General features: G+C 33.6%; 2 protein-coding genes and 1 non-coding gene across 3 annotated transcripts in view; all 3 read left to right on the top strand.

The window, feature by feature from the left end:
* Positions 1-203: 203 nt before the first annotated feature.
* Spdo (sanpodo) lies at positions 204-5891 on the top strand. Its single transcript, XM_026627925.2, has 4 exons — positions 204-1326; positions 4059-4221; positions 4738-4858; positions 5578-5891. Exons 1-4 carry the CDS (start codon positions 260-262, stop codon positions 5799-5801), a joined length of 1575 nt encoding a protein of 524 aa, XP_026483710.2. The 5' UTR covers positions 204-259; the 3' UTR covers positions 5802-5891.
* Positions 3632-3704, top strand: Trnam-cau (transfer RNA methionine (anticodon CAU)). Its single transcript has one exon. It is a non-coding gene; the product is annotated as a tRNA-Met (tRNA).
* Positions 5892-8447: 2556 nt separating the features above from the next.
* The window catches only part of LOC113391802 (steroidogenic acute regulatory protein-like), a 34379-nt gene continuing 20989 nt past the window's right edge, over positions 8448-21837 (top strand). The window contains exons 1-7 of the mRNA XM_026627885.2: positions 8448-8643; positions 12906-12989; positions 13732-13880; positions 15376-15534; positions 16076-16129; positions 16584-16722; positions 17348-17511. Coding sequence (XP_026483670.1) covers positions 12914-12989; positions 13732-13880; positions 15376-15534; positions 16076-16129; positions 16584-16722; positions 17348-17511 — 741 coding nt within the window. The 5' untranslated portion in view covers positions 8448-8643; positions 12906-12913. The remainder of the gene's footprint in view (positions 8644-12905; positions 12990-13731; positions 13881-15375; positions 15535-16075; positions 16130-16583; positions 16723-17347; positions 17512-21837) is intronic.

Below are 21837 nucleotides of genomic sequence, written 5' to 3'. Positions count from 1 at the left end.
TTGGAACGTTAACACGTTATTATTATTAATTGTAATAGTTTTAACTTTATCTGTGATTTGCTGTAAATTAACATATAACAATGATATAGTTATACATACTAGTGTAGAAGTGCCATAAATATTTCACGTTACAGTTCGTAGGTTTAACACTAAACAGGTTCAAGATAACCAGTAGACCCTAACGGTTACGCTCAAAAGTCACCCTATAGGAACTATGGTCTAACAGAACTTGACCCTCGGGGAACCATTACGCTTAAACATGGAATCGCCTAAGATTGTGTACAAATATTACTCTAATCCCGCTTTCTGCTCACAGAGTGAAGTGATTTTCGCTAAAAAATCATGTTTAACAAAGGTCGTATCGCCGGACCGAAGGATGCCACCGCTTGGCGGGAATTCGCCGAGAAAAATCGAGTGCAACAGGATCATGCGGACGGACATATCCGATAATCCTCTAAGAATACCAAATAGACGAGACGAGCCACCGGAATTACCGCCAAAACCGCCCAAATACCAAAGACAATATCAAAGACAGACGTCGCTGATCGTCAAGCCGTCTCGCTCCATCGTACGATGTCGGACAAGAAGCGAAGATTTAGAAATGGCCCAGTTTAGACAGAGTAGACATGACAGAAGTGATAATATAGAAGAAAGAATGAGGCATAGGTATGAAGTAATTGACATGGATGATAGTGTGGACTATTCTCCGACGAAGAAGAGAATCGTCGAAGCCGAGGAATGTGACGTCGAAGAATACAACGTCGACGGTCCAGACGAAAACGAAATGAAGGAAATACCAACGGAAATCGTGAAGACTGTAAACGGTAAAACGCTTAGATATGCCATCGTTCCATCCGACGACGAAGAAAGGAAGAACGTGACGTTCACAGCGACGTCACCGATTATGTCGAAGAGCAGTCTCATCGCGACACAGAAGCTACACGAACTGCTATCGACGCCAAGGAAGCTGAAAAGTTACGCTAGCCAACCATCGGTTAGGATAACGCCGAACAAATCAGATATTTCCAGATACCCAGGGACGCCTATGAAGATGATATCCAGTACACCGACACAGGTCACTCCATCGAAATCCTGTGCCAATTTGACTCTGACACGAGCTGCAACATCACCGATATCACCAAAGGCGCTACAGAAGCTGAATTATGGCTTACCAGATAGAGACAGTTTACCAGACAGAGACGTTTTCGTTACCAGTTTCAAGCGGGAACGTAGCTTTGATCTTGACAGAAGGGACGTAAGAAACAAGAGTGACAGAAGAATTGATACTCAGAAAAGGGATAAAAACACCGCAGTTATAATACCAAGGTAAGTAATATATTGTCTTGTTCAGTAACTATTTACACTAAATACTGATCTTAAAAGTCTTCCAGCATTGACTCTACTCTAACATGGCCTTACGTCAGAGTCGGATTTAAAGATCTGGAGGCCGTGGGGCCGCAAAGGAGTGGAGGCCCTAAACCAAAAGAGGCGTGGAGATTCTGATAAAATTATATTATAAATTGATTTGAATATTTTAATTTCAATCAGTAAGCTATAATATACTTACTTACATCGGTAACTTTTAAAACAGTAATTAATAACATTTTTATAATTTGAGTATGTTCTGATACTTGTTAACTCGTCGGATTCTCTGTTTGGCGGGCCCCTCTCATGTGAAAGCCCAAGGCCAGTTGCCTCGATTGCCCTCCCCTCAATCCGGTCCTGCCTTCTAGTATACTGACAAATATAATTAAGACAAATTTCACTATTAAGTAATATTCATAACATTATTAAATAATTATTTTATTGAATACAATATTAATAACATAGGAATTAGGATCGATTTCTGTAGAGCTATTCGGTAAGATACTCGAAACTCACCGCAAAACAAAAACTTGAAATGGCAGAATCGGCTTTGAAAAATTGCGTGCTGTAAGTCGGTTGTCAACATTTGACGAGCGAGATACGAAGTGAACTCTTACAGAATCGCACTGCTGAACAAATTTTTAGTTGACTTCAAAATTAAAGTCAAATTAAATACTACCATCACAATACTATGTACTAAGAACCGACGAAAGAAATTAGACGATTTTTTTTGTCAATTTGTGATTATTATTAAATATATACTTTTATTTATTATTAAATATATTCAGTATCACAAAAGAAATAGCTACGAAGCCATCGTTATTTCTTTATTTCCTATCAACCATAAACTCACTAATTGTATAATAACTTATCGCAATTTTGAAAACTAACTCAAGCTGTACACTGTACACCGTTTCTGCCAACTAAGGAATCTCCGGGAACCAAACCTTCCGTGAGATTCCGATAACTTGCTGATTCCTTAAATTTAACATTGTATAAGTAGTTTTAAGCGTAACAAATCATTACATGATTGGCATCCGATTCTGTCACATGTATTCATTTTATAATTAAGTTTTAATTCCTTTTTTAAAATTCGATTTAATTTTTAAATAAAATTTAATAATTTTTAAAAAGTTTAATTGAAGCTCCCGAAACTTGACTACATTAAAAACGATAATAAATTATATTATGAAATGATTATGACATGTCCCTACACGATACCAACTTAATGATAATTCTACCTTTTCTATTTATACAAGACCACAATTTACTCTAAATGGAGGGAATAAAAAACTGACCTCGGATCGTATCACTAACAGAGCGACCTCTGTTTAACCACTTTGAACTATAATTATATATTTTACATAATAATCATATTTTAGAACATAAGCGAGGATTATACGTACAGGGCCGGATTTAGGGGAGGGCAACCGGGGCAACTGCCCTTGGGCCTCCACAAGAGAGGAGCACCAACAATAGAGGTTCCGACTAGTTAAAAATTTTGAAGTAATATATGTTTAGATATAGTTAATTTATAATAATATTACTAATTACTGTATTAAAAGACACTGATACAAACAGTAAATAAATTATTGGCAAATTTTACTGATTGAAATGAAATTGTTCAAATTAATTTGTAAAATAATAATTAAGGGGCTCCTTTGTGGTCCCCGGGCCTCCAGACGTCTAAATCCGGTCCTGTATACATTTATATATATTTATTTAATCTGTACTAATATTCTAAAGCTGAAGAGTTTGTTTGTTTATTTGATCGTTGTGTATTTGTAGTTGATCGTGTCGATCTGTCATTGTCTCATACCAATACTTTTAGTAGTTTTCACATGATTAATGTAAAAAAATCAAAAATATTAATATAGCAGAATATAATTTAAATATAGATTAGCATTTGATAATTCGGTTTTAAACTACGTGGTTACATCGATATTCTTGAGTTCGAATTCTTCTTTCAAATTTTATTAAAGTACTAGTAGTGCTTTTCTATAGTAACAAATTCGAAACTCACCATTGAAAACTATTATGAAATATTATAAAGCGTAAATATTATTGTTAAGCAACATTAACTATAACAATAATATCATTTAAACGATATAATATCACGCATAAAAGTAAGGTATTATCGTAAGTTTGTTTTAATTATTTCATAGAATACATCGTCGGTCAGTTAAGTCGGTGCATCACATACTTTATAGATAAAAATATCCTAAATGTTGTATACTATTACATAAATTCGCTTATTTCGTCATCAGCCTCGGTAGCGCAGTAGGCAGCGCGTAAGTCTCATAATCTTAAGGTCGTGAGTTCGATCCTCACCCGGGGCATATCTTTTTGTATTATTATTTTTTCAAAGTATATTTTATATACTGCAATTCCTATCTAAATACTATTTTAAAAAGTTACGTATATGTGCTATTAAATTTATTTATTTACATTTTTACCACCACTAAGAAATTAATTTTCATAAGGCATGAAATTCGTTATGTTACAATTTTTTTATAATATTCATTATTATTTATATCAAATAACATTATTTATATCAAATTTCAACAATTATTATTGTTTCTGGATGACTGTATTTTGATGTTATTTTTGTAACTTCTATAGTTTGATTGTTAACAAACCTTGTGCCTACTTCTGAAAAAGAAAAAAACAATAATTACAACTTTTCATTACAGGGTGGCGCCACAGTCGCCGTCAGTTTATTCGGAAGATACGTACAAATCATTTTCAAGTATAAAAAGCGCGACCGGACCGACTACTTCGCTCACCATTGCTGCTTTAATATTAACTTTATGCGGCGGACTAACATCCGGACTGAGTTTCTATATGATGTATAGTGTAAGTGTCGTACAACTGAAACGCTAATCGAAGATCTAGTACAGCTTTATTGTAGTAACAGAGTTCATGTATGCTGAATACCGCCCGTATCAGGTTTTTTACACGTAAGATGTCACAGTTGAACATCATAATAAATATTTTAAAATTATTTACAACTGTTTGAGTAAAAAATTCCTTACCGTTGGTAGGTAATACCTTCGATGACTCGACTTACTACCCTTGAAAAGTTATTACAGACTAAAGTAGCGCTTCGTTAATGCACAGAATATCGTTTACGCTTGGTCGGACGAATTGTATCTAGCCTACTCTAAATCTATAATTGTATCTTCATTACTTATACTTCATCTATCAAATTTTACTGTACGGTACAGTCACAGATTATAAAACAAAAGGAGCTTTCGTTTGTTTAAAATCTGTCACATTGAAACTAAAAAAAAAACGACTTTAAAGCATCGTGGTGAAATTATCATTCATCTTTTCAGTTACATTCAATATTTTTAAAAATTTTCATTACAGATGGGACGTCGTTATTACTTGGACTTTTGCGTGCTGTCTGGATTCACGTGCTTCTTACTAGGTCTCTTGGGATTAAGGTCTAGGCGACATCAACTATTGCCGAATAGAAATTACATATCAGGTATAATCTTATACTATTGTATCCGATGATAAGATCTTTACAAGATCCTCTGTTATATCCTATAAAATATATTTAATTTGCATGAGTTAAGTTACCTTAAATTTACATATTCTATGCGATTTGCCAATAGCTCTTCTTTATTGTGCACTATAGACTAAATTAGAAATTGAAACTCAGTTTTTAAAACGACCTATAATATATAAATACGAATAATTATATGAATATCACTCTTGTCAATGTCTTAATTCAAAGCGTGAGAAAACGAAACGCTGCTGTCCTAATCTGTCCTAAAAAATATTGTCAAACCGAACTAGAGGCGTATCCGAAACATCCTTCTGTGCGATTTTTGTAATTTTCGAGTTATAATTTTTTGTCATATCTTTCATGAATGTTCGATTTAATCGTTTCCTGAGACAGCAGTTAGTATGAAAATGCCTTGAGTATAATTGGATACAAAATGTCTATAATTTAGTAATCTTGTGTTTCCAGATTGTTTAATATATTGTCTTGCATAACTTTGCGAATTAAAACAAAAGATATTACGTTTGAGTTTCCAATCACAAATGCTTAAGTTTTTCATGGGAGCATTTAAGCAATTAACGGCACGGCAGGAAGTCTTTTGACAAAATGTATTTTTTTTTAAAATCGTTATTGAAATAATCTGTCACAAGTATAATTACACAAGTTCATTTTTTTTTAATTGATTTTCTTTGTTATAGGTTACATCGTTCTCTCGTCATTTTCCTTGCTGAGCGCATTCGGTCTCCTCATCCTGCTGTCCATCCAACCGAAGCCCGGGACCGCGCTTAACGATATCACTTCAGGTGCCGTTTGCAGCGTCAGTGTAATATCCTTATGTCTGGCTACCGTCGGTATTTTGGTATCTTACTGCTGCGCGAGAGACCCACCGGACAACAGGGTCGGAACAGCTAGATGGTATTAGTTATAATTGATGATAATAGATGGCGTTAGTTGTACCATAGTTATTTTTGTATTTTTAGTTTTAGACTACTGTAGTCCAGCTTCTTCTCAATCCAGAAAGGACGTAGTATACTGTTTAATCATTTTTAGTTTTTTTTAAATATGATATGACTGTAATATTGAAAGATTCGTAGTCGAAATCTTAGGCCAATGTACACAAATTTGTAATTTATTTAATATTATTATATATAAAATTCGATATTCTATTTTAATATAACAATACTTAGTATTGTTATTCACCACGATGGTACCATTACTTGCCCGACCACTTGAAATGACACATGAAAAAAGGAAATGTTTTTATATGTGTGCATTTACGTCAAAGCCCGTTAAACTTTCGGTGTTCCAAGCGGATTCGGTCCGTTTAGTTCGAATCAGTTGGACTACTGTATTCATAAGAAATGTACTTGTAAATATATTTATTTTGTGTTTTTTCTTTATAGTTAAGAATAAATATTTGAATTGACTGTAAATTACCTAAGTAAAATTATTTATTCGTAAACGTTTTACTAAATAGATAGATCTATAAAGCCGCTATGGCCCAAAGTTACAAGACATGAATCTTGAATGATGATTCTGAGTTCAAGTCCAGGCAAGTACAATTATTTTAGTATGCTTAATTTGTATTTGTAATATTTATCTCGTACCGGCTCGTGGCGGATGAGAATCGTCCACGTGTTTCAGCCCACAATGAATAACTTAGTGAAGTAGGCTTTTTCCAGTCGTAAAACATTGAACGTCTGTTACTTTACTTTTACCCAGGTCTATGTTAGTATCCTCACGAAAAATCACAAAACTAACTCATGATAAATAAATATATATGTAACTATATGTTAAAAAAATATTATTAAATATTATAAGTATGTTTAAAATAAATTCATAACAATTTAAATACTAGTTATTTATAAAAAGTATTCAATAACTTGTATAGAATTTAGTGTACCTAATTTAAATTTATTTGTATTTAGAAATGTAAAATGTCTAAATGTTTTTGATATTTTTTTTATTTTTTATATAACTACAGCTAATTTTCAAATCATATTGATATTTTAGTCATGCGTTAGTTCCGGAAATAGCCACTGGTCAGTTTCTGTTCTACCAATAGAAATTATGTGAATCTGTTTGTAAAATATATGTTTAACTTCGCGAAAACAGATGGCGTTAGGTTAGGTTAGGTTAGTCAGTAAATGAGGTTCTCTTGTGATATATTATTAAACTCTTTTTAAACGTACATTTTAAATTCTGTATTTAGAAAGACTTGGTTAAAAATTATAAATTATATTAATGTAAGTTTTTTTTAAGGCTAAGATTACTTCTATCTCGCGAATACTCTTATAATAATTTATATTTATAGATGCTTAATTTCATCGGTATTTCCGGCATGTTTATATTTATTTAATATTATGTAAATAAAGATTGTTCTCTTATCAAAATATATGTGTTTTAAACATGAATTATATTTTAATATATAAATGTAATAGATACAAATAAGTAATTTAAAGTTAGTATTCTCCAAAGGTTTTTAATACAAATGGCAAATAATGTACGCAAATAGACGTAAAATAAATTTTTAAGAATATGTATAATTCATATTGTATATCTATTTTATTATTTTAATTACTTTTAAAAGATAAGTACATATCTTTGTTTGATAACAAAGAAAATAAAAACAGCTGATATTATTAATTTTGGTACCTATGTTTTTATTTATAAATTTAATTGTATAATGTAGACTATTTTTAATCTGTGTACATGATCAAATTACTGTATGTAATTTATGAGTATTCTAACGCATGAGACCAAAAAGTTTTTAAGCTATTCCTTTTATTAAACTAAAAGTTATATAAATTGTAATATCAAGAGAGTTGTGAAAAAAATAATAGTTTAAGACTTTAAAATGCAAAATAAATTATATTAGCGGTTATTTAGAGATAAAAAATAATATGTGTTTCCTAAACGTCTTCTCCCGAAGGATCAGACGTAATCTGTAGTTTTAAAGATTTCATAAATAACCAAAATGGCGCTATTTTAGCTGGAGTTATTTTCTGAAATTAACATTTATGCTACTTAAAGATCATTTACACAAATAGTTTAATTTAATAATGAATTATACTTAATGCAAGAGATAAGCTTGGGCCTCTTTTGGTACAAAATATTTAGATGCTTAGTTATATAAATAATAAGCTCGTATTGAATTCGAAAAGTTTAGTCATTATTTTATATGTTATAGTGGACATGTTGTTGAACTAATAAATTCTATCTTGTAATAATCCTATATTGTTTTATTTAATATGATATAATTTAATCTCATTTAAATAGATTTTATAATGAATTTATACCTGTTGGATTCCAATTTGATTCATTGAATAAATACAAACAAAAAAAAGTTTTTAAGCCACAGTAGGTATAATGTGGTATAAAGACCAATAAAAAATATTCATACTTACCGCAAATCTCTTACCTCATAGATATACGTATTTTGTGTAACAATCACATTATTTTTTGCCAATAAGAACCAAAATATTCCTAACTCTGTAAACCGGGAATTACTTCTAGCTAGCAACACCAACGCAATCACCAATTTGTCAATATGTCAATGTCATTTAGCTATAAGTATTTCAAGTACAATCATTGTTTTTAGATTATTTAATAACAATCGGGAAGTAATTCATTTCATAACAATTCTCAGTAACACGAAAAGTGTAAACAGATGTTATTAAAAACAACTTAATCCCACCGAGACGCATTTTATTAAGATAAACATGCATTTCTACACTATTTAGGCATTAGATAGACGACAACAAGTAAGTAAGCCTTTGTTCCTAATTCAAATGCTATAAATTAATTTGAATCTGGCCTTTGCACTTAGCTTATTAAAAAAAAAGTTGACAAACTTTTTGACATTTCGTAATTTAGAATAGTGTATTTAAATAATACTGTTATTTGTCGTGATTGACTATGGGTTTACGATGAAACTTTTATGAATATAATAATTATTTTGATTTAATATGTTTTACGATGACCCTGGTATGCTGAGGCAGCCTTGACTTTTGTGGTCCTAATAGTTTATAATATTAAAAATAACAGTATTATTTATTTTGAGTTTGTACTTTTTTTAAACATTTTTACACTAATCGTTATACATAATTATGTCACAATAATTTTCCCTCATATGCTGTATCATTATTCAAATATATCAAAAGTATCATGACAAATAAAATATGGGTTTTCCTAAAAATGTCTGCATGAATACCATCAATAATTTCTTTTTTCTAATTTAAAATGGGTAGGCTGACTGGCACATACCCACCCCACTTGATAATATGTGGTTACCACCATCCACAGACATGCTCTATATGCCTTATTAACCACCCCTTATATCAACAATACATCGTAAAATTCCCTTATGCCTTTAGTTATATTGACTCACTCGTCCTACAAACCAGAAGACAAGAATACTAATGAGTAGAATATATCATAAGAAGCCTCATATGATATATTCTACTGACAGTGATACCAAGTATATAGATAACTAGATAGATAGAAGATAAGTAGCCACTTACCTGGACGAACTTGCACAAAGCTCTCCAAGTATATGTTTATGTGCTATTTCTTACTAACATTTAAACTAATGGAAGAAATGGGATTGTTTTTATTTCCATTGAATTAAGTCAATGGTATTTTAGTTAAGCCTATCTCTCAAGAGACATAATTGTAACACCTATAATAGAATATTGATTTTTACAAGGTATAATAATGGTATCCCATTGTAGACAGCATGTTGAATTTGTATTGTTTATATGTTTTTTGAGTCATTTTTTATGGGCATAATTATTTGTTATGTGTAGAGTAGACCAATTTACTATATAATTAATATATAATTTAAAGTATAGTAATATATATAAATATATATATATTTTTAATTAAGTAAAGGTAGGGTCGGAAAATGTTGAAATAAATTGTATGTGAACATGTTGGCTCTTTAGAAACAGTCTCAAGGTTAACTTTGATTGCTACATTTCTTGAGCAACATTTGAGGTAAAAAAATCAAACAGTTTTTCCTTCTGAGATGTCTATGTATATTTTTTTTTTTATAAAATGCAAATAAGACCAAGGAACAAATTATAAATTTCAAATAAAATATTAATACAATCTGTGTCAATTTGTTCTCTAGGTTTACAATTTTACTGGCCTTGATTATGTTAGTGTAGATAAAACATGTTTTTGTGCCGTCTACTGTTTAAATAGGTTAATATTACAACTACGTGTAATAATGTACGCACATAGTATACATATTAGGATTTTAAAATACAATATTATCAGTCCGCCAGTCAGCTATGCCTCATTGGTTTAATTTATAAAACTCAAAGTACCAGACCAAAAACAATTATAATACTTGGTGAAAATAAATTATATTCATAATATAATGTAAATATTTATTCATAAATTTAAATGTGGTTTTTGTGCTTCAAATGTTTAATGGGACTGAACGGCAAATACTTGACCTTCCTCTATTGTCCCACTCTCATCATCCAATGTGGTAACCAATCTGATATGAGTCAGTCTAACATGAATGGGAAGAGTCCAATCGCAGGACCAACATCTTTACATGCTTTCTGAGGCACAGGTGCTAACACACTTCCAGCATCAAGGGGCTACTGAAAATTATCATCTTTAATAACTTATTCTTGGCCTGATCTGGTGTTTGAATTTAGAATCTCGGAATCTATGGCTCTATATCAACTCTTTACACTATTACTTTTACTCAATACTACAAGGCAGTATGTATGTATCCCATATATATAGGTACATAACATACTATTTATTTATTCAATTATAATATACAGCCTCCGCCAAAAGTATTAGGCACACTACATTTAACTAACTTAAAATCTAGTCGGTCCACCTTTGGATTTAATTGCAGTAATTCTAGCTGGCATGCTGCGTACCAGCTTAGAACAATCCTCCCTTGTAATGGTATGCCATTCTTTTATTAACGCATTTTTGAATGCCGTTTTCTATGTGATACTATGCTCTTTAATCTTGCGCTTCAAAATGCTCCAAAGATGTTCAATTGCGTTCAAATCTGGGAACTACGCTGGCCAATCCAACAAGACAGTGTTGTTTTCAGTAAACCAACGAATTGTAGTCGCTGACTAACGACGAGGTGCATTATCTTGCTGGAATATGACTCCGTCCAAGTTGGTACCGCCGAAGATACTCGTTAGCTAAGGCATAAGTGCAGTTTGAAGCAATTTTATGTACTTTTCGCTATCCATACGACCTTCACAAACAAACATTTCGCCAACTCCTTGAGCAGGCTTGCAGTCCCAGATCATTACGCTGCCCCCTCCCTGCTTTAATGTCGGTAAAACGCAATCAGGATGGTATTCTTGCCTACACGTCGCCTCACGAAGGTCACACCTGGTGTTCCAAATATCGGTTGAAAAAAGAAAACAAACTTTTTTAAACTGTCTTAACTTTTATTATTTTAGTTAAAAAAAATAACTGTCTAAGATTATTAATAACAAAAACAGTAAAATTTACTTATGTACCTCAAAGTTAGATTAGTCAGACCACACCACATTCGCCCAATCTTACTCAGTAAAATGTTGATGCCGTAGAGCCCATTCAAGCCGCTTTCTTTTGTTAGCTTCTGAAAGCCAGGACTTCATCCTGGTTTTGCATCCTTTTAAGCCCACTTCTTGAAGTCTTGTGGTGGTCCGAACACTTATTCGCTTTCCAGCCTCTTCTTGACAAACTAGCAGCAAGCTCTGATGATGTTTTCTTTCGATCTTTCATAGATTCGCGTATTATTTTTTTATCCTCGCGCTTCTAAGTCCCACGTTTTCTGCCTGTTCTTGGTTTATTGGCGTGACTGCCAGTCTCAGCAAACCGTTTGATGGCAAATGGCACGGCGCAACGCGAACATTTCACTAACTTAGCAATTTGTATTTGCGACTTCCCTTGTTCATGGAAAAGTTGTATTTTTACTCGATTTTCCAAACGAATTTTACTTTTTTTCGGCATTTTTAAGTAAATTACGCGTCAATTTAATCACTGTGTTAGAAATAAAAGCTTGTTTACTCGTTAGAGTCCTGTACACAAGTGACCAACATTGACCGATAACAACGCAAAAAAACCAAATCCTTTGTTTTCAATCACCAGGTGTTTTATGACCATAATAAATAGATTCTTACTTTTCTAGGAAGTTATTTGTCACCCTGGCATGCCATCTAAGATAAGCATTTTTTCATTGTTCAATTGGTAAAAATGAATTGCGTATTTTTCTGGTGTAGGTTGCACGCGCAACATCGCGTTTATCCAACAAGATTTTTACAAATTTCTAAACCTATGATAGATTTTGTTTTGATGTGATTGTAAACTGACGTTTTTAATTTGTTTTTTTTTTTATATATTTTTAATACAGCCATTGCACCGTTATCTACAGGGCCAGTAACTTTTCTCCGCTCTCTAAAATTAATCGTAAATCGTAACAATTTAGTAAATTGCAATCAAGAATTCATATTCAATATATGTATTTAATTAGTTTGCCAAAAAAAGACCCGCTGAGTTTCTTTCGCCGGTTCTTCTCAAGTCAGGGTGTTTCCTTATCCAAACCGGGTGACAGTGTTTAATTTGACTATCAATAAGTAAGTGTAATGCTTCTATATTGAATAAAGGAGTTTGAGTTTGAAAATCATTTTTAATTTTCTGCACATCTACGGCTGAAGCTCTTCAAAATAAGACCATAACCAATCTTTTATGTGCAGCTATCGTCCCATAATCACTGGGACAAAAATCGGCTTACGCCATAAATATATAAGATTAATTGAGCAAATTATCACAATGATCTTAATGAATGTCATTAATATTAAAAATAATTTAACAAAGAAATAGTCGCCCACGGATTCGTTCGGTGATCGACAAGTATTAAGCATATAAAAGTAACCTATGTCTCCTCGGAGTTCAAGGTTGCTTCGTACCAAATTCCATCAAATTTGGTTCAGTCGTTTGGTCGTGACGAGACAGACAGATATTAGTATAGATTCATTCATTGTTTCAGACACAAATATGGCTGACTATCACATCAGGGAAGCGGCTGAATCGATTCTGTGTAGTGTTTCAAGTCCACCATATAGACATACAAGTACGTTATTGATATATTAACAATACCATTAGTAAGTAGTACTATTGTTTCGGTTAGAGCCAGTGGTTAGTACAGGCAAGAGACGTAACATCTTAGTTCCAAGAGGCACGGGTTCAAACCCTGGCAAGTACCACAGAATCTTCATATCTTTGTAACTCATCTCGTGCTCGGTGAAGAAAAACATCGCGTGTAAAATTTGTCTTTAATTTCAATGAAATTATGCCACATGTGAATCCACCAGGCCGAATTGAAGTAGCGTGGTAGAATAAGCTCCAAATTATCCCTACATAGGGAGAGGAGACCTTACAGTGGGACACTTACAGGCTGTTAATTTGTTTTAGCAATCTCTATGCGTAGTGGTGACCATTGACCAGCAGGTTATCTTTTTGCAAGTCCGCCTGTGACTTAAAAACACATGCCTGATTTAATTTGGACATAACAGCTTAGCTTCCAACGTTGGTTGCGCGTTGGCGATGTATGTTAATATTTCTTGGCTCCAATTTTGTGGGTGACCACTTATCACCAATTGTGCTTTAAATGCCACACATTACAGAACTACACAAATAATCACAATTTAAATTATACATTTAATATTGTCTGGGAAAAAGAAAGATCAGTGAAGCAGAGTCACAGACCAATGATTTTCAGCGAATTAAACAATACGTTATAGAAACAATTACAGATAAAAAAATACATTAAATTATCAATAATATTAATGGTATTTGTGTTGTATGTATTTCAGCTCATTCTCAGTCCGTAAACCTGATGTCTGAGGACCTGGTGGCGGGTTACATGCCGCCCGGGAAGATGTCTTCTGTACGCAGATTCTTTTGTTTATTCGTAACCTTCGACATACTGTTCACGAGCCTGATGTGGTTGATATGCGTCATGGTGAGTGATTTTGCCAACATCGATATACTTTACAATAACTACCTGGGCCGGATTTAGGGGAGGGCAACCCTGGGTACAATAGAGGTTCGGACGAGTTGAGAATTTTAACGTTTAGTTATTTGGAGAAAGCAAATTATAACAATATTACTAAATACTGTTTTACAAGACACTGATTACAAACAGTAAATAAATTATTGGCAAATTTTACTGATAGAAATGAAATTGTTCAAATTCATTTGTAAAATAATAATTGCGCAGGGCCTCCACTCCTTTGTGGCCTCCAGACCTCCAAATCCGGTCCTATAACTACCCCACCCGGCTACACACGGGTATTATAAGGATCTATATATAACTGTTAAATTGAAGAACAAACATAATTAAAGAAAAATTCTTGTTTTTTCCGGTTAGGGAAGAAATTCTCGGCTTTTCTCTACTATAAAATGCCTGTATTATACACATAAACCTTCCCCTTGAATCACTCTGTTCATTGATGAAAACTGCGTTAAAATCCTTTGCGTAGTTTAAAAGATCTAAGCGTTTAGATGTCGGAAAGCGACTTTGTTTTATACTATGTAAAGATTATAACATCTGCTTTACAAAGATATTCAGAAAATGGTCAATTCACAATACTGTAAAATCATACTGCAATTATGTTTCATGATTGGAATATTAAGATGGACTTAAACCCAAGACCTCAGGATCTGCTTATATAGCCATTAGACTACAAAAATTAGTTAACAAAACTGTTGATGTATTGGGTTATCTTGAAACTATGAGATAATCCATGTTTATTTCAATGGTAGGAGCAGTAAAGATAAATTATCAACTGTGACCTTGAGAACGCGTCGAAATATCGACCAACAGTTGCCAAGTACATGCACATTCGTAAAGTTGTATAACGTTTGGAGAGTGTCAAGTGTAGCTGTCACGCACACTAAGATAATAAAGTCGGCTCGTTGGTCGTTTGTTTTAGTTCTTTTGTAGTGCGACACTCAATCTAGATTAGGCATATGTCCGATATATCGAAACGAATCTAAAATCGGATGTCATCGGTAACCGATTTGATGTCGATGGGTAACCGTTTTCACCGCATCTAAAAAACTACGAATATCGTTCTGATACGTCAAAGCATCCAAAGTACGATAAAATTAAACTCATGAAATATTCGCCCTATCTCTCTTTAACTTTACGGTAACCCATATGTGAGAAAGAGAAGAAGCGAATGTTAAACCGATTTCGATATCACATTCGTTTCATCTCTTTCTCACAAACCGTGCAATGTTAAGTTAAACAAAGACAGGGCGACATCTGATATCGGATGTCAACACCGATATTTAATGCAAATATCCGTTACACAACCGATGCCACAAAAATCGGATATCGTCCATGCCTAATTTAGATACAAAAAATTAAACTGTCAAAAGTCATAACGCTGTCAAAATGTAGATTAAAAAAAACGTTGCACAGAGTTTTTATTCGATATTTTATTTTTCAGATGAAAGGCGAATCGTTAATACAGATATTCAACAGAGAAATAATCCATTACGATATTAAAATATCTTTATTCGACATAGTTATAGTCGCAGTACTGAGGTTTCTATTGTTAATAGTATTTTATGCCATAGTATATATTAATAATTGGAGTGTTATTGCGGTAAGTGAGGCTGAATATATTATATACATGTCAATTGTTTTTTTTTTTTTTTTAATATAAAATTGGAAGGCTTACGACCAATTGAGTTCAGCCTTCATATTATTTCCATTTAAAAAACTAAATATAAATATAAGCACCAAAATTGTACTATACGGAAATGAAATATAAAGTGTTCACTTCAAATTTATTTTCCCAAATGTATAGTTGTATAGACTCACGACGGCCTCCCATTTAAATTCTTAGACGACAATTTTTAACGGAACTAGTCAATAACGCGAACTCAGTCAGATATCCAATTGGTTCAGGCCGGTGCATACTATATTTAAATATAAACATATACACATCTTTAAAAAAATAAGAAATACAACAGTACTAAAAATATAATAATTTTAATATTAATAAAAATATTATTATTATTTTGCACCGAAAGATAAGAACTTCTCAAACACAAATATAAATAATGGCACCTCTATTTTCAGATCTATGGCACATCCTAATTTCCTTATTCATCTATATTTATCGTCATGCCATTCTGTTTCAGCTCTCAACAAGCGGAACTTGTGCCTTTTTAATAGGAAAAGTATTTGTGTACGATGTAAGTATTATTTGTTTCTATTTAAAAACGTTCATCGAGTAATGTTTATTTGTTAATTACTGTTTTGTGGTAGAGTATGTGATGAGTGGGTGGTATTTACCTAGACTTGGTAAGGTTTGCACAAGGCCCTACCGAGTAAAAGTCGATATTCCTCTAATATAATTCGCTAACAAAATATATTTTTTTTCGAGACGATGTAAAGTCATCCTGTATATAATACATCAAAACAGACACATATTTACAAACATCAAACATAATTAATTATTTTTGTAATGAAATAAACTTAACTAATATAATATAATTTGTATTGTTTTTCTGTCGTTACTTTTAGCCGTCTTACGCACACTAAGACATCTTATGAGCACAAGCGTCACTCATACTAATGGACGTCGATATAAAACGTGGAGGCGCGCCTTTATTTTACAATTAAAATATAAATATATTTTGTCCAAAGTGGCCGAATGCATCACAGCCAGTGTACCAAGTCTTCCTCATACTGACCTCCTTCACCATCGCTTGGGGTGAAGCATGGTTTTTGGACTTTAGGGTCCTCCCGCAAGAGCTGCAAGCCAAGCAGATCTTGGAGACAATGGGTGAGTTTAATTACCTTTTTGAAATATATCAAAAAATGCTTTATTGAGACGCTGATTCCTTCCACCCCAGAGCACCCCTCTTTAGCCCATATCTACCCTCTCGTTCTTACAAGAGTGCCAATTACAAGAATTCAATTAATAAAAAACAAAATTCTCCTTATTACAAGGCTTTTAAGTACAATTTACATAAAATGAGCCGCAATGAACCGCTAAAGCGCATTTTTCCACGTGATAGAGGAAATGAAAGTGTCTACACTATATTTGAAGTATTTTTTTTTATGTAGCGATCGTACTGTACTAGGCTGTGTTCCGTGGTATACGAATATGGACTTTAAATACTATGTTTTAAATATATATATATATTTTTTAAATATTGGACATCACATACATTACTCTGATCCCAATGTAAGTAGCTAAAGCACTTGTGTTATGGAAAATCAGAAGTAACGACGGTACCACAAACACCCAGACCCAAGACAACATAGAAAACTAATGAACTTTTTCTACATCGACTCGGCCGGGGATCGAACCCGGGACCTCGGAGTGGCGTACCCATGAAAACCGGTGTACACACTACTCGACCACGGAGGTCGTCAATCATCTAACCCCCTACTTTTGTTCGCAGTTAGTCAAAGTACAGAGAGGACCCCTCTCTTGGGCCCACAGAGGCCTCACCGTGTCCAATCAACGCACGGCGAGTCGACGGTCAATTGGTTCTCTCCCGTCGAGACGCCGGAATCGAGTCCCCGTCCAAAACGACCCGGTGACGTCATACTCACACAAGATCAGGTAAGAATTTACTTTTCAGAAAGAAAGATCTTGTAAGAAATCTTTCAAGGTCACGAGAATACGGACTGGTTACGTATATAATATTCGAACCACAGTGTAATTGGTCTCAAATCGATATCATTGGTCGAGAGCTCGATTAAACTGTGATATTCATTGGTTTGCGAAATAATGGCATTTTGAACGTTGACGAAGCTGTTGTCGGAACTTGGGTGTAAAATTAAAGTGGATATAAGCGGTAAAGTGGAATAGTGTTGTATTATAAATAAAGATATATTAAAGAGCCGAGATGGCCCAGTGGTTAGAACGCGTGCATCTTAACCGATGATTCCGGGTTCAAACCCAGGCAGGCACCACTGAACTTTCATGTGCTTAATTTGTGTTTATAATTCATCTCGTGCTCGGCGGTGAAGGAAAACATCGTGAGGAAACCTGCATGTGTCTAATTTCAACGAACACATTTCTGCCACCTGGATTGGTGGATTCACCAACCCGCATTGGAGCAACGTGGAAGAATATGCTCCTAATCTTCTCCTCAAAAACGGAGAAGAGGCCTTAGCCCAGCAGTGGGAAATTTACAGGCTGATTATGTTTATGTATGTTATTATGTTAATCAAGAACTGTTAGTAGTGCGCAATACAACCGAACCAATCAAATCGCGTCGTGTACATAAATCTAAAGGTTTGTTTATCTTTATTCCTTCTTCGGTTGGAATAGACTATAATGTTAAGTGCCAACAGGAATTACGCAAGTGTTTTTTTTTTGTGAATTAACATATTTCATCTTCAATACAGTACAATTATAAATATGTTGAATAAAGATATTTGAATTTCAATTTATGTATGTATGTATATCTTTGTCCGTTTATAACTATGTAAGTATAGTCCAAGAATTTCAGATAGACGTTCGAGATTTGCTTCATAATTGAAGGTCAGATTAAATTTTTTTTATGCTGTGACTGTTATTTAGACAACTTTTCACAAACGGAAATGGATATATTGTAAAATCTACGACACAAAAACGGTTATTTAGAAAAGTCTCGAAACTCCAGAAATCCAAAAGTCCTGAGACATTAAAAAAAGTTTTCATGTCAAATGTATAAACGCCGTTTTAAAATCCATTGCAACGCAGTCCTGACATAATCTTGTATAGAACAAAGTAGTAGCCTTTAAAATCAACTACTGACGTATGTCATTGATATATATTGTATCTTATCAACATGGAAGCTAATTACGATAAATCTGTTTCAGAATCAAAGTTTTTCTATCTTATCTTTACAGATAGATTGCATAAATCCTTATATTCGAACACGAATCGTTTTAAATATAATCAATATGTTACAATGTTATTATTGTGTTATTACTGTACAGAGACGGTTGAGTTGAAGGTTTGTAGCTAATTCTGCCGCTCCAATGTGGATTGGTTTCTTCACGATGTTTTCCTACTTCAAGAGAATGATTAGAAACACAATTGAAGCATATGAAAACACTGTGTTGGGTGGGTTTGAATACCACGATTTTGGGTTTATGTACACGTTCCAATCCTGATGGTTGTATTACACATGACTCAATTTCTCCAATAGACATTTCTAATAAAACTTGGGTTGATATTGAAATATATAGAGCAGGCGTTTCGTCACCAAAACAAGTGCAATGTATTCCCTAAATCTCATAATCCAGTTGCAGTCTTTTCGATTCTGTCGGATAACCCTCCCGATCTGATATGTCTGATCGAAGAACGGCTTTACATTCTGCCGAAACACAAGCGTGTACATATTTTCAATAAACTGTTCCGAGTATTTCCCAACGAAAAACTTATTAAAAAATCATATTTTTAATTTATTGGACGGACTCGTTCGAATACAAGTCCTCGAAATCTTAAGCCTATCTATATATACTGACTAGCTGAACCTGCGGCTTTTTACGAAAAAAATCTTCGAACTTACAACTTCTGCTTTACCCCCTTAGGAGTGGAGTTTCGTAAAATCCAATGTGGATATCTACACTCTATAAGGAACTTACCTGCCAAATTTCAGTTTATAGGTCTTTGTTATAGTTTCTGAGATTTCGTGATTAATCAGTGAGTGGTATTTTGTTTTTATATGTCCATATATGTATATATATATAAATATGTGAGGAAGCGTTCTTTTGTAACGCAGAACGGATAAACTACTACCAATATACCAGAAGACGAAGCGCGTCTCGAGAAGGTTTTAGTGTATAAGTAAGCCGCGCTTAGCAATTTCCCCCGCTTTTAATTTAGACCAATGACGTGAGAAGCGTTGATTTCATCATCTTGTATTGTGTATACTAATTCGAGGCCATCGTTCACTGTAACATAAATACGTAACGTATGAACGAACGATCGACCTTAATTAATGTTAATCTGTTGCCAGTTAATCTATAATCCGAAGCAATTAGACAGAAATTTTAGCAACGTATTCGATATGAAGATTTAGTGTTCCTTTTATCCAAAGAACCTTCATTTAATTCATGAACATCAGCTCATTCGTACTCCACTGTTGCGTATGACTCTCTCCCGAGGTAGCTGTCGGTCCATTTGCCGTATTCAGTTGCGTTTCGCTTCTTTATCTTTATCTTCCGTTTGGCATAATGATACTGTAGAACTCGTCTGCTCCAATGGCCATTGGTCCTTCAACATACGTGACAGCCCCCTGACAGTTCTGTTTGCCAATTTTAGAATCAATATCGGTGATTCCAGTTTTTCTTCGGATAATCTGAAGAACTCGTCTGCTCCAACGGCCATTGGTCCTTCGACACACTTTACCAGCCATATGACAGTTTTTTTCGTTCAATTTTGGAAGGTTTACATGACGAAGCCAATGGGTCAACGTGTAGCGCCACGATAAGTCCATCTTCGTCTTCAGGGAACTAGTTTCCAGCAGATCTTTAGCAATCAGGACTTACAGAGAGCTCAATTAGAGCAAGAACAATGGTGGTCAACGATGGCCCTTTTTACAATATCAGTCATATTGATGACCTCATTAAAATGCCGCAGCTGGTCTCATAATGACTAATTAAATCTAAATTGATCTTTAAACGTACAATGAATCAACAAAATTAAAACAATAACAGTAGGAAAATAAAATAATTGCTATGTCATAATATATATTCTGACCTGAACTGACTTTTTGGCTGCGGCTGCCATACTTCGGGAGTGTCCAGCTATTTAGTGTACAACTCTAAATAGCTCGACACTAATCTCAAAATCAAATGGGGCGTTACATCTGATGAGAGAAAATGAAGAAAGCCGTTAGTCTTGTGACTGAATCACAAGACCAATGGCTTTTTAATTTAAACTGTTAAATAAACGTTCTCACTTTAAAACTTTGTAACTATTGTCTATATCTATCTCGTTCAGCCACCATTGATTTGACATTCGAAAAAAGGAGACAGATATCCTTTAACTACTCTTCCATCCTGACTAATGTATGAATTAGAGTTTGTTTGTTACGATTACACGTCTTAACTCATCAATGATCATGAAAATTTGCAAACACAGGTGAGCAGAAAAGACACATAGTAACCCCCCCCCACACACACACACAAACACGCGCGCAGCTAAAGCCACAGACGTAAGGTAGTCTTTGATAAAACAGAAATGTTTGTTTTAAATTTCACTCTCGATAAGAACATTCAATTTCACCGATGAGTAAATTTGATCAAGATGAGTGACCTTTGTATCAGACTAGTGTGGGTCAAAGGTTACTTTGTTCAACGCAATGATAAATTAAATATATGATTTGACAATGAAAATGCCGCCTATAATAAAAACGAATGGTGATTACTAATATATTATGTAAATAACTAAACAAACAGTTTTGTTATTTACATAATATATTAATATCTCTCGCCTGTATAGGTGAGAGATTTATGGATGACGGTTTTCGGTACAATAGGCTATTTGACAATGCGAAAAATTATTGTAATCAGTATATATTATGAGTTTAAAATTGGTTATTTATCAACGAAAGTTGAAAATAATAATTAATTTATTCAAAAATCCATAAATAAAAATGCATTTTTTTAAACGTTTGTCACGTGACGTGAAAACGCTCCTGATTGGTCGGGCTTATGATAACATCACTTGCTTATTAACCTCGTTTGCCTACTGTATGTGGATTATATGTGCCACAGATTAAAATACAGGCAAGTGACGTCACCGACCCCATTGCAGCGCCATATTGTCAAAGTAGCGTTTTCTCGCGCTATTTAAATATAGAATTTTTATTTTTATATTTTTCAACAAATATGTACTAGAATTAAAAAAATAACGTATACTGGGTTCCTTAAGCTCTACTAAATAATA

The sequence above is a fragment of the Vanessa tameamea genome, chromosome 28 (assembly GCF_037043105.1).
Source record: "Vanessa tameamea isolate UH-Manoa-2023 chromosome 28, ilVanTame1 primary haplotype, whole genome shotgun sequence".
Classification (NCBI taxonomy): domain Eukaryota; kingdom Metazoa; phylum Arthropoda; class Insecta; order Lepidoptera; family Nymphalidae; genus Vanessa; species Vanessa tameamea.
Note: the sequence above shows the minus strand (reverse complement) of the source record. Positions and strands in the feature narration are given on the sequence as shown.

What these genes read in the sequence shown, in the direction of transcription:
- Spdo (XM_026627925.2), top strand. Translation starts at nt 260, where the DNA reads ATGGAATCGCCTAAGATTGTGTACAAATATTACTCTAATCCCGCTTTC. An exon ending in ACCGCAGTTATAATACCAAG is followed by an intron (nt 1,327 to 4,058) that starts GTAAGTAATATA and finishes TTTTCATTACAG; the next exon opens with GGTGGCGCCACAGTCGCCGT. An exon ending in GTTTCTATATGATGTATAGT is followed by an intron (nt 4,222 to 4,737) that starts GTAAGTGTCGTA and finishes TTTTCATTACAG; the next exon opens with ATGGGACGTCGTTATTACTT.